The following is a 13,290-nucleotide window of genomic DNA, read 5'->3' on the forward strand; positions in this document are numbered from 1 at the left end:
GGTCCGTGCCGGGGAGGGGGATGGGGGGTCCGTGCCGGGGAGGTGGTTGTGGGGTCCGTGCCGGGGAGGTGTTTGGGGGGGTCCGTGCCGGGGAGGGGGATGCGAGGGCAAGTGAGTTGGTCCACCTGGCCAGGTGCCAGCCTCCAACAGTTGGACCCATGCGGTCCATGCCACCTGGCTGGGGGGAGGAGGGGATATTGGCAATGATGACATGCCGTCGTTCCCCTCCCCCCCCACCAGGCCGTCATGTTTTCCGATCATCCAGCGATGTTGGCCGCCGTGGCGGCAGCCACTAATGTCTATGTTGCCCTGGATGAGGAGGAGGAGGAGCGTGCCAGAGAGGCGGCGCAGGCTGCCGCAGAGGGACAGGCGGCAGCCGCCCAGGCTGGAGGGACACACGACCGACAGGACGAGGAGGGGGAGGAGGACGTCGCGGCCCCACGGCAACGGAGGCACCCGAGGGCGCCCCGTGTGTACCGGCCCCGGCAGTCATACCAGGATCTCACGGCCCGGGAATGCAGGAGGAGACTCCGGATGAGGCGGGAAACCGTGGCACACATCTGCCACCTGCTGGCACACCTGTCACCGCGTGGCACTGGCGGGGGACACCCTCTCCCCGTGTCCGTCAAGGTTACGGTGGCCCTGAACTTTTATGCAACGGGGTCATTCCAGGCACCGAGTGGGGACCTGTCCAGCATATCGCAGACATCGGTGCATCCGGGCAGTGACAGATGCCCTATATGCCATGGCGCACCGCTACATCCGCTTCCCTGTGGACCGGGCCAGCCAAGCTGCCTGGGCCGTGGGCTTCTCTGCCGTGGCCGGGTTCCCCATGGTCCCGGGCGCGATTGATGGGATGCACATCGCCGTGTGGCCACCTGCAGATAACAAGGCCGTGTTCACCAATAGGAAGGGGACCTATTCGATGAACATACAGGTGGTCTGCGACCACCGCATGATGATCCTGCACGTCTGCGCCCGTTACCCAGGCAGTGTACACGACTCATACGTGTTGTCGCGGTCATCCATCCCCGGCATGTACGAGGGACGCCATCCCCGGCTGAGGGGCTGGTTGCTGGGCGACAGGGGCTACCCATTGCGATCGTGGCTGATAACGCCTATACGGAGGCCACGCAATGAGGCGGAGAACCGCTACAATGATGCCCATGTAGCGACAAGGGGAGTGACAGAGAGGTGCTTTGGCGTGCTGTAGATGCGTTTCAGGTGCCTGGACCTCTCTGGGGGCGCCCTCCAGTATCGGTCAGATAGGGTCGGCCGCATCATTGTGGTGTGCTGCGTCCTGCACAACATAGCCCAGCAGAGGGGTGATGTGCCGCAGGCAGAGGAGGGCAGAGTGGAGGAGCAGCAGGAAGACGCGCAGTCCTCCGCAGATGAGGGGGATGGGGCTAATGGTCAGGGCAGACGGGGTAGACACAGGCGGGTGGCTGTCCACCATTACCGGCTTCATGGTAATGGACATTATATGGACTTCAGTAAGGCCTTTGACAAGGTCCCTCATGGTAGACTAGTACAAAAGGTGAAGTCACACGGGATCAGGGGTGAACTGGCAAGGTGGATACAGAACTGGCTAGGCCATAGAAGGCAGAGGGTAGCAATGGAGGGATGCTTTTCTAATTGGAGGGCTGTGACCAGTGGTGTTCCACAGGGATCAGTGCTGGGACCTTTGCTCTTTGTAGTATATATAAATGATTTGGAGGAAAATGTAACTGGTCTGATTAGTAAGTTTGCAGACGACACAAAGGTTGGTGGAATTGCGGATAGCGATGAGGACTGTCTGAGGATACAGCAGGATTTAGATTGTCTGGAGACTTGGGCGGAGAGATGGCAGATGGAGTTTAATCCGGACAAATGTGAGGTAATGCATTTTGGAAGGGCTAATGCAGGTAGGGAATATACAGTGAATGGTAGAACCCTGAAGAGTATTGAAAGTCAAAGAGATCTAGGAGTACAGATCCACAGGTCATTGAAAGGGGCAACACAGGTGGAGAAGGTAGTCAAGAAGGCATACGGCATGCTTGCCTTCATTGGCCGGGGCATTGAGTATAAGAATTGGCAAGTCATGTTGCAGTTGTATAGAACCTTAGTTAGGCCACACTTGGAGTATAGTGTTCAATTCTGGTCGCCACACTACCAGAAGGATGTGGAGGCTTTAGAGAGGGTGCAGAAGAGATTTACCAGAATGTTGCCTGGTATGGAGGGCATAAGCTATGAGGAGCGATTGAATAAACTCGGTTTGTTCTCACTGGAACGAAGGAGGTTGAGGGGAGACCTGATAGAGGTATACAAAATTATGAGGGGCATAGACAGAGTGGATAGTCAGAGGCTTTTCCCCAGGGTAGAGGGGTCAATTACTAGGGGGCATAGGTTTAAGGTGAGAGGGGCAAGATTTAGAGTAGATGTACGAGGCAAGTTTTTTACGCAGAGGGTAGTGGGTGCCTGGAACTCACTACCGGAGGAGGTAGTGGAAGCAGGGACGATAGGGACATTTAAGGGGCATCTTGACAAATATATGAATAGGATGGGAATAGAAGGATACGGACCCAGGAAGTGTAGACGATTGTAGTTTAGTCGGGCAGTATGGTCGGCACGGGCTTGGAGGGCCGAAGGGCCTGTTCCTGTGCTGTACATTTCTTTGTTCTTTGTTCTTTGCTGGCCCAGCGGGCACGGGACAGACTGATAGCCGCCCGCTTCACTGACTAGATGGGCGTGGGAATCGGGTAGTATGGCCACAGACCGCACACCATGGCAACAGCCGAACACCCACATCCCCCCACCCACCCAGCAGCCTCACGCCCCTCCCCAACCCCACCCACCCCACCCGCATGCACACCACCCCCCCCCATTGCCGATCCACCTGCGCACAACGGGCCGGGCTCACACAGTTGCGGGTGGACGCGTGTCTATTTCAGGCCATGGAGGATGATGACAACCCGCCCTGCGGTGAGCTCCTGGCTCCACATCGTTGGACAATGTCTGACCCATGGCCACAGTACCACCATCCACCCGGACCATCCCTGCATGCGGCTGTGACACTGCAGCGCACGGTCCCGTCCTCTGCCCGGGGGGATATTGATGGCGGCCCAGGGGGAACGGGGCAGACTCACCTGGGGCTGAGGTAAGACCACCCCTCACACACACACTTGCGCTCAACGTACATGACACGCTTGGGACAGAGCACAAAGGCAGCTTCTGTAGGTGTAACATTGACTTTAATAACCAAAGGAGTTCATGCACGTGCCCTAGCCCCTAAAACTCATCTGTGCCCTGCACCCGTGCCAACTTACTCAGTGTCTAATTGTTTGGCCTTACGGGCCCTTTGACTACGTCTACGTGGTTCCCCAGAAGGTACAGCAGAACTGGAGGTGGACTCCTGTGATTCCTGCCCTCTGACACTGGATCCCTTTGGCGGCCGTTTCCTGGGCGTCCTGGCCTAGATGTGCCAGGCTGTGGCCCGGGCGACTGGGATGGCGAGCTGCCAGCCTGTCCTGCCCGTTGCCCACCCGATGCACCTGGGACGGAAGGGGGGGGGGGGGGGGAGTCCGAGGTGTCGCGGTGTTCCCGGACCTCCCCTACAGGGGGACCTGGGGCGGACCACAGCACCTCCTCCTCCCTCGGGGTGCCCGATGGCCCCCAGGCCTCTACATGGGTGGGGGATGCGAACGGACTGGCCATCCGACGCCCCCCCGGCATCTGGCGCTGCCAGTCCTGGAGGCCCGTGCTGGTATCGACAGGGGTCTGCAGGTTTGCAGCCATGGAGCCCAGGGGGTTGGCAAATCCTGTCTGTGACAGTGCAACGCCGGCTCGCACATGGCCACTGGCGCCGATGCCCTCAGCGATGGCCTGCAGAGACTGGGCCATGGCCTGCAGAGACTGGGCCATGGCCTGCTGAGACTGGGCTATGGCCTGCTGAGACTGTTGAGCGCCTCTGCCATCTGGCGCTGGCACTGGCTCATGGCCTCCTGTGAGAGGGCAGCCATGTCCTGGGCCACAGACGCCGCCTGCACGGAAAGCCCCAGGCCTCGCAAACCGTTCCCCATGTCTGACACCGTCGCACCCATTGCCTCCACCGCGGACGCCACCCGTGCGGTGTCGGCCTGGGTGGCACTTATGACCGGCACCACTTCCAGCTCCTGGACGCGGGTGGACTCCTCCACCTGCGACTGCAGCCGCTGCAAGCCGGCCGTCACCCTCTTCGCTCGTCTCCGGGTCGGTGGTTGCATCGGATCTATGTGTGGGTGTGGTAACTCCAGGAACCCGGGATCCATCTGGGCGGCAGATGTTCGCTTGGGCTGGGCTGCCGTCCGACCGCCCGGCCCCTCTGCTGCTCCTACCTCCACCTGCTGTACCGGGACGGCTGTGTTGTGCGCACCAGTGAGTGTACCAGATGCCTCATCACTAAAGTGCCCAACCGTGGTGAGTGTTTCTGCGATGGTGGAGGGTGTTGGTGACAGCAGTGGCGTTGTGTCGTGCTCTTCGTCCCACTCTGAGTCCATGGCACTTTGGGGTGGGGGTTCGTCTCCACCCATCCACTCTGAGTCACTGTCCGGTATTTTGTCTTCCTGGGTAGTGCTGTCCCGGGTAGGGGTGTCCTGGGCAGTGCTGTTCCGGGTAGTGGTGTCCTGGGTAGTGGTGTCCTGGGTAGTGGTGTGCTGGGTAGTGGTGTCCTGGCTTGGATGTGACGGGGGCCTGTGGCTGCCCCCCTCGTCGCTGGGTGGTCGCTCCCGCACGTGACGGGGGTGTCGTCTCCCTGTTGCTCCAGGTCTCTCCGTCTCCCGTGGTGTGCGAGGGGCATCCTGCGGGCGTCGCATGCTGGAGGGTCCGGGTCTCTCTGTCTCCCATGGCCTCCGAGGGGCATCCTGCGGGCGTCGCATGCTGGAGGGTCCGGGTCTCTCCGTCTCCAATGGCCTCCGAGAGGCATCCTGCGGGCGGTCTGCATCTGCGGGGATGGGTGCCTGGACGTTTGTTCCTGCGATACACAATGAAGCATGCATGGTTAGACACGCAGGCAGTGATCAGGTGATATGGGGAGGGGGATATAGGGGAGGGGGGATATGGGGACGGGCTGTTGGTGGCTCACTTGCTAGTACGCCCCCGACCTCTGCATCAGCAACCTCCCGGTCCTCAGGTCCGCCAGCCAGTTCCAGGGCCCTTTCCTCGTGTTCGGTCAGTGGCCTCTCATCAGCGGGGCCTCCTCCAGTCCTCACATGCTCCCTATTGTTGTGTGCACGCTTTGCAGAGGTTAAGGTTAGGGCTGGATTCACTTGGGGATATGGAGGAGGGGGGATATGGGGGATATGGGGGAGGGGGGATATGGGGGAGGGGGGATATGGGGGATATGGGGGAGGGGGGATATGGGAGGGGGATATGGGGGAGGGGGGATATGGGGGAAATGGGGGAGGGGGGATATGGGGAGGGGGGATATGGGGAGGGGGATATGGGGGAGGGGGGATATGGGGAGGGGGATATGGGGGAGGGGGATATGGGGGAGGGGGATATGGGGGAGGGGGGATATGGGGGAGGGGGGATATGGGGGAGGGGGGATATGGGGGAGGGGGGATATGGGGGAGAGGGGATATGGGGGAGGGGGGATATTCAGAGGGGGGATATGGGAGGGGATATGGGGGAGGGGGGATATGGGGGAGGGGGGATATGGAGAGGGGGGATATGGGGGAGGGGGATATGGGGGAGGGGGATATGGGGAGGCTCACCCTGCCTGCTCTGACGAGGTCGTTCACCTTCTTGTGGCACGGGGTGCCTGTCCGTGGTGTCAGGGCCGCAGCGGTGACGGCCTCTGCCACTTCCCTCCACAGACGCCGGCTGTGGCGTGGGGCGACTCTGCGGCCGTTCCCGGGATACAGGGCATCCCTCCTCTGCTCCACCGCGTCCAGGAGCGCCTCCACATCGCGTGACTCGAACCTCGGGGCTGAGCGGCGGCCAGCCATCCAGTCGGGTGTTCCGGTCGGGTGGGGGGGAGCAGCGCGGCCTTATGAGCCGTCACGCCGTGCGGCGCGTATGACGCTGCATGGCGTGAACCACGTGCGCAAGCGCGGATCCCGTTACGTCGCTGCTAGCCCATTTCGGGCCGGAGACTTTCGACCCATTTTTCCGACGTGGCGCAAGCCAGATTTGCGCCGTTTTTTGCGCCGATCGGCGGACTTTGCGCCGATAACGGAGAATTTCGCCCCTCATGTCCGGCACACCACAGCCAGTCTGGGCCCTCTCCTAGCGATTGTGGGAGAGCTTTTCCTGAGGAGACACAGAGAGTGCATCATTAGCCAGACGCGTGGTTCGAAGTGGTGTAGGGGGGGGGGGGGGAGTGCTGTGGTGGAAGGGTTGGGGAGGGTTGAAATGGGAGGCGGGTGGAGGGTGGGTTGGGGGCTGCAAGGGGTGTTGGGGAGGATGCTCGCGTGGGAACGGAAAGGTCTTGGTGGGGGGAAGTGGGGGAGGGGTCTACTCACTGATGCTACCCGGTGTAGGTGTTTGACCTTTTTCCTGCACTGGAGGCCAGTTCTGCCCACACTCCCGGCGCTCAGAGCCACTGCCCTCCTCCCAAACACCCCTGGCTGCCCTATGGCTGACCCTCTGCGACCCTCATGAGAACAGGACAACTCTCCTGGACTCCACTGCATCTCACAGCCTCCCCAGATCAGCGCCAATCTTGGGGCAGGTCTCCTGGGCGCCATTGTTGCGAGCTGGCTGGGATTGGCTGAGCAAGTGCTGCTTAAGTGCTGTTCAACCTTGTTAGCGGGAGGCTGGCGAAACGTCATTTGCGGCGAGAAGCCGTGGGGCCTCATTAAGTGGACCAATTAACGTTGAATAGCATTGCCGGCCCTGCCAGGCCGAGTGCCGGGAAACTCACGGCAGTTCCCTCTCGATACCACACTTAAGAGATTTGTCCGCAGAATCATGCCCAATATATTCATTTCTCTTGAGGTGCCCCTCATATTGAAATATTTGAAAGTCCACTGTAGATTTTCATTGCAGAGTTCTAGAATACATGATAGCCCCTGTGCGTGGTCCTAGCTTTTATGGTAACAAGCTATGTTTAAAGTTTCAATCAATTTGCTCTCGGTTTCAGGGTTTCGGTTGGGTGAGGAAAGGGAGTCAAATAGCCCTGATGGGTGGCTATCGTATTGATTACCCATTTGAGGTGATGTTGTTTGCATACAGAATGTGACACGAGTACGTTAAACAGTGTCACCGATTCAGAATGTGACACGAGTCTATTAAACAGTGTCACTGATTCAGAATTTGACACGAATCTGTTAAACAGTGTCACGGATTCAGAATGGGACACAAGTCTGTTAATCACAATGTCACTGATTCAGAATGGGACACGAGTCTGTTAAACAGTGTCACTGATTCCGAATGTAACACGAGACATTCTAAACAGTGTCACTGATTCAGAATGTGACACGGATATGTTAAACAGTGTCACTGATTCAGAATGTGACACGACTATGTTAAACACAGTGTCACTGATTCAGAATGTGACACGGATATGTTAAACAGTGTCACTGATTCAGAATGTGATACGGGTATGTTAAACATAGTGTCATTGATTCAGAATGTGACATTGAGAGTTTGGCTGACGATGGATCAATGAGAGCTTGGCTCAAGGTGGATTGGAACTTTATGGGAAAAACAAAATGTTAGATAAAGCTTTGTGTGAAGAAATGTCAAGACAGGCTTTTGGTAGCAAGCTGTATCACTTGTTTTTGTACCAGACCAATTGCAGTAACAGCCTTGGGAAGGGTTGCGCTGTGCTTGAAAATAATCATAATTAAGCTAAAAGGCACAGATGGAATGTGAGGGAGCTGCCCTCAGAAATGAACCAAAAATGTATAAGAACTGCTGTTAGATGTATTGATTTTGGCTTGCTGTTGTAACTCTCAAGAGATACAGTGGTCTTAGCCCCGGCCGAGAAATAAACATATGTTAAAGTAACGAGGTGTTCGACTGATCATTTAATCCGGACTGGCTGCAAAAGAATCCTCAACATCAGTCTGTAAAGCAGTGTCACTGATTCAGAATGTGACACGAGTCTGTTAAACACAGTGGGCGAAATTCTCCTACCCGCCCCGCCACATTTCTGCCCCGACTGGCCGGCGGGAGTCTCCGTAACTCCGGCCGGTCAATGGGGTTTCCCATTGTGGGGCAGCCCCACGCCGTCGGGAAACCCCCGGGCGCCGGCAAAACGGAGACTCCCGCCGGCGGAGAATGACGCCCAGTGTCACTGATTCAGAATGGGACACGAGTCTGTTAAACATAGTGTCACTGATTCAGAATAGGACACGAGTATGTTCAACAGTGTCACTGATTCAGAATGGGACACGAGTCTGTTAAACAGTGTCACTGATTCAGAATGTGACACGAGTATGTTAAACACAGTATCACTGATTCAGAATAGGACATGAGTCTGTTCAACATTGTCACTGATTCAGAATGTGACACAAGTATGTTAAACACGTGTTACTGATTCAGAATGAGACACGAGTATGTTAAACAGTGTCACTGATTCAGAATGGGACACGAGTATGTTAAACACAGTATCACTGATGAGTCTGTTCAACAGTGTCACTGATTCAGAATGGGACATGAGTATGTTAAACAGTGTCACTGATTCAGAATGGGACACGAGTATGTTAAACACAGTATCACTGATTCAGAATGTGACATGAGTATGTTAAGCAGTGTCACTGATTCAGAATGTGACACGAGTCTGTTAAGCAGTGTCACTGACTCAGAATGTGACACGAGTATGTTCAGTGTCACTAATTCAGAATGTGACCCGAGTATGTTAAACAGTGTCACTGATTCAGAATGTAACACCAGCATGTTCAACAGTGTCACTGATTCAGAATGTGACACAAGTATGTTAAACAGTGTCACTGATTCAGAATGTGACACGAGTCTGTTAAACAGTGTGATACTGATTCAGAATGTGACACGAGTATGTTAAACAGTGTTACTGTTCAGAATGTGACACGAGTCTGTTAAACTGTGTTGCTGTTCAGAATGTGACACGAGTCTGTTAAACAGTCTGTTACTGAGTCAGAATGTGACACAAATCTGTTAAACATAGTGTCACTGATTCAGAATGTGACACGAGTATGTTAAACAGTGTTGCTGTTCAGAATGTGACACGAGTCTGTTAAACAGCGTGTTACTGATTCAGAATGTGACACAAGTCTGTTAAACACTGTTATTGATTCAGAATGTGACACGAGTCTTATAAACAGTGTTACTGGTTCAGAATGTGACACGAGTATGTTAAATAGTGTCATTGATTCAGAATGTGACACGCTTATGTTAAATAGTGTCACTGATTCAGAATGTGACACAATCATATTAAAATGTTTTACTGATTATGATCTACCGGAGTCTGATCCATTAATGTAATGCAATTTTCATTGGAAAGATGGCTGTCATCGCTAGAAACCAAATCTAATTAAGCACTAGGATAAAAATCACAACATCGTATACAAGATTAAAATGCATTTTATTAATGATTTAAACCATTTATCTCTTTCAGCGTAAAGTAGTTTGTTATTTTGCAGATTCTAACTATTTTTTCTAACCTACATCACTAATCATAGGGTGGTTCATTCTTCATATGTGTTTTAGATATTAATCCTCAATGCTGTAACACAGAAACATGTGCCAGGCAATTTATTTACCTGCAAATCCCCCGGATTTATGGTTCCTTTGTGGCCACAAAAGTCTTCATGTTCAAAACTTCCATTCAACATGTAGGTTACCTTTAATACAGAATCACATTTTGAACAGATTGATTCTGATACACCTGCAACTCTTTAATCCTGTATTTCCATTCAGACTGGTTTTGCAGTTTTACTCTCAAATATTTTGTCTGTGATATTTACAAATGTTTACAAATGTGACATAATGCATTTTGGAAGGTCTAATGCAGGTAGGGAATATACAGTGAATGGTAGAACCCTCAAGAATATTGAAAGTCATAGGAGATTTAGGTGTACAGGTCCACAGGTCACTGAAAGGGGCAACATAGGTGGAGAAGGTAGTCAAGAAGGCATACGGCATGCTTGCCTTCATTGGCCGGGGCACTGAGTATAAGAATTGGCAAGTCATGTTGCAGCTGTATAGAACCTTAGTTAGGCCACACTTGGAGTATAGTGTTCAGTTCTGGTCGCCACACTACCAGAAGGATGTGGAGGCTTTAGAGAGGGTGTAGAAGAGATTTACCAGGATGTTGCCTGGTATGGAGAGCATTAGCTATGAGGAGCAGTTGAATAAACTCAGTTTGTTCTCACTGGAACGACGGAGGTTGAGGGGCGACCTGATAGGGGTCTATAAATTTATGAGGGGCATAGACAGAGTGGATAGTCAGAGGCTTTTCCCCAGGGTAGAGGGGTCAATTACTAGGGGGCATAGGTTTAAGGTGCGAGGGGCAAGGTATAGAGTAAATGTACGAGGCAAGTTTTTTTACACAGAGGGTAGTGGGTGCCTGGAACTCGCTGCTGGAGGAGGTGGTGGAAGCAGGGACGATAGTGACATTTAAGGGGCATCTTGACAAATACATGAATAGGATGGAAATAGAGGGATACGGACCCAGGAAGTGTAGAAGATTGTAGTTTAGTCAGGCAACATGGTCGGCACGGGCTTGGTGGGCCGAAGGGCCTGTTCCTGTGCTGTACTTTTCTTTGTTCTTTGTTCTTCTGCTAATTCAGAAACATGTTCAATAGCCGCATGCTTCCCTCCTTAGTCATAGCTGTGAGCTTCCCGTGCCGATGAGAGTGAATGGAGTTTTGACTGGAACTCCAAAGTTTCTCTTGTAACTCACAATGATTGAGATCGGAGGATCCCACCCAATATGTTTGATGAATTGTTATTAACCAAATATTAAAGGCTTTGAGTTCAAGTTTACAATATCCTGGGAGCAGTTTCCAGGGCGACCCACAGCACAGAAAATCTGAAGCCATGTTCAGCATGTCTGCCCATGATTTCTCAATTCAGCCTCCTCATTTTCCTTTTACTTCCAGGTTTTCGATGAGTATGAACTCAGAGATACCCACCTCCCCAATGCTGCATGACATGCTCTAACTCCCCAAGCTTTGTAGCTGAAGGAGTTTGAGATGGGAAGTAAAGAGGTAAAAGTGTGATAAAAGATTCCAAGCTGGCAGAGGCTGTGCCTTGTTTCACTGAAGTCTTCCTGGATGAATTGCCGGAAGCTCTGTGGAGGTGGAGAGAGGCCCTGTTCCCAGGAATAGGACAAACTCTGCTGCTGCTACCAAGGTGCGGCCGGAGGCAGCCCAGGAGGTCAACAGCAGGAGTATTGGACTGGACTTGGTGCAGGATGTGCTTTAAATGTCAAATCATTTCCCACCCACTTCTCCTTCAATCTACCATCATCACCCCAATCAAAACTCACCTTGACCCCTCCATCTTTGAAAACTATCATCTTATTTCCAACCTCCCTCTCCTTTCCAAAGTTCTCAGATGTCATAGAGGTCTTCAGCACAGAAAAGGTCCTTCGGCCCATCCTGCCTGCGCCGGTCAAACACAACCACCTAACCATTTGAATGACATTTTCCAGCAATTGCCCTATAGCCTTGTATACCTTGGCATCACCAGTGTACATCTAAATACTTCTTAAATGTCGGAGGGTCTCTGCCTCCACCACCCTTTCAGGCAGTGAGCTCCTGACTCCCACCATCCTCTGGGTGAAAAAGGTTTTCCTCACATCCCCTCTAAACCTCCTGCCCTTTACCTTGAATCGATTTCCCTGGTCCTTGACCCCTTCACCAATGGAAAAGGTTTATTCCCGTCTACTCTATCTATGACCCTCATCATTTTATACATCTCAATCAAGTTCCTCCTCAGTCTCCTCTGCTCCAAAGAAAACAACCGCAGTCTATCCAATCTCTCATCATTGCTAAAACTCTCCAGCCCAGGCAATATCTTGGTAAATCTCCCCTGTACCCTTTCCAGTGTTATCACATCCCTCCTGCAATGTGGATTCCTGAGCTGCTCACAATATTCTAACTGTGGCCTAACCATTGTGTTGACACCTCCAAAATAAGTTCCCATTTTTCCCAGAAATCCATGTTTGAATCGCTCCAATCAGATTCTGCTCCTGTCATAATCATGAAATGGCTCTTATCAAAGTCACAAAAACATCCTATACAATTGGTGAACTTTCCCTTCTGATCCCTCTGGACCTCTCTGCAGCCTGAGACATGTTGGCTACACTAACCTCCTCCAACCCATTTCCACCAACATCTGGCTGGTGGAGACTGCTCTCACCTGGTTCCATTCTTGTCTACCCAATGATAGTCAGAGAATCACCTATGATGACTTCACTTCCTGCTCCCGCACCTTGACTTCTGTTGCCCCCCCGCCTGCCCAAGGATCTATTCTTGCCCCCCTTCCTAATTCTCATCTACATGCTGCTCCTCAACATCCGAAAACATGTCCAATTCCATATGTAGGCTGACCTCCCTGTCTCTAAATTATATACCTCTCTGACCTCACTGTCTCTAAATTATCAGACTGCTGATTCAACATCCAGTGCTGAATGAGCAGAAGTTTCCTCCAACTAAATATTGGAAAGACTGAAGCTGTTGTTTTGGGTCATGACTATTCCAACGCACTCCTGGTTGGTCTCATACATTCTACGCCTCCATAGGCCTCCTTGGGGCCATCCAGAACACCAAGTCCAATTCACCCGTCACCCCTCTGTGTGTTGTCTGATATTGGCTCCCGGGTTAATCACTTCACCATTCCTATCTGTGCCTTCAGTTGCCCAGGCCCCAGGCTCTGGAGTAACCTGGCTGCCTTCCTACCTCACTGTCTTCCTGTAAGAGACTGTTTAAAACTGATTTACCTAATCAATTCTTTGGTCATTTGAACCGATAGCTTCTTCTGTGGGTCGGTGTCAGATTTCTCTTGCCAACTCTCCTGTGAAGCACCTTAGGATATGTTGTTATGTTAAAGGCAACACATAAATGGAAGTTGTTGTTGATGGATAGTTTTTGAATAATGGGAGACCTTCAAACAGGAGGTATCGGAGTTCAGAAGGTACATTCTCACAAGAGGGAAAGGAAGTAACGCTGTAGCTCCCGGAATGATTAATGATACAAAGAATAAAATGAGACAGAAAAAGTAGATTTCTGATAAATGTAAAGTCTATGGTATAGTAAGTGAGTCCAGAAAGTGATCGTCTCCCCAGACACAGAAAAGGCCTTCAACAGAGTCGAGTGGAAGTACCTCATAGAGGTACTGGAATGG

The 13,290-nt window shown here is 52.4% G+C and overlaps 1 protein-coding gene across 4 annotated transcripts in view; it reads right to left on the reverse strand.

The window, feature by feature from the left end:
* The window catches only part of pir (pirin), a 173,147-nt gene that overhangs the window by 125,361 nt on the left and 34,496 nt on the right, over window positions 1-13,290 (reverse strand). For all 4 annotated transcript variants that reach the window (XM_072514344.1, XM_072514346.1, XM_072514343.1 and 1 more), the window contains one exon: window positions 9,702-9,782. In XM_072514344.1, coding sequence (XP_072370445.1) covers window positions 9,702-9,782 — 81 coding nt within the window. The remainder of the gene's footprint in view (window positions 1-9,701; window positions 9,783-13,290) is intronic.

The sequence above is a fragment of the Scyliorhinus torazame genome, chromosome 8 (genome assembly GCF_047496885.1).
Source record: "Scyliorhinus torazame isolate Kashiwa2021f chromosome 8, sScyTor2.1, whole genome shotgun sequence".
NCBI lineage: Eukaryota > Metazoa > Chordata > Chondrichthyes > Carcharhiniformes > Scyliorhinidae > Scyliorhinus > Scyliorhinus torazame.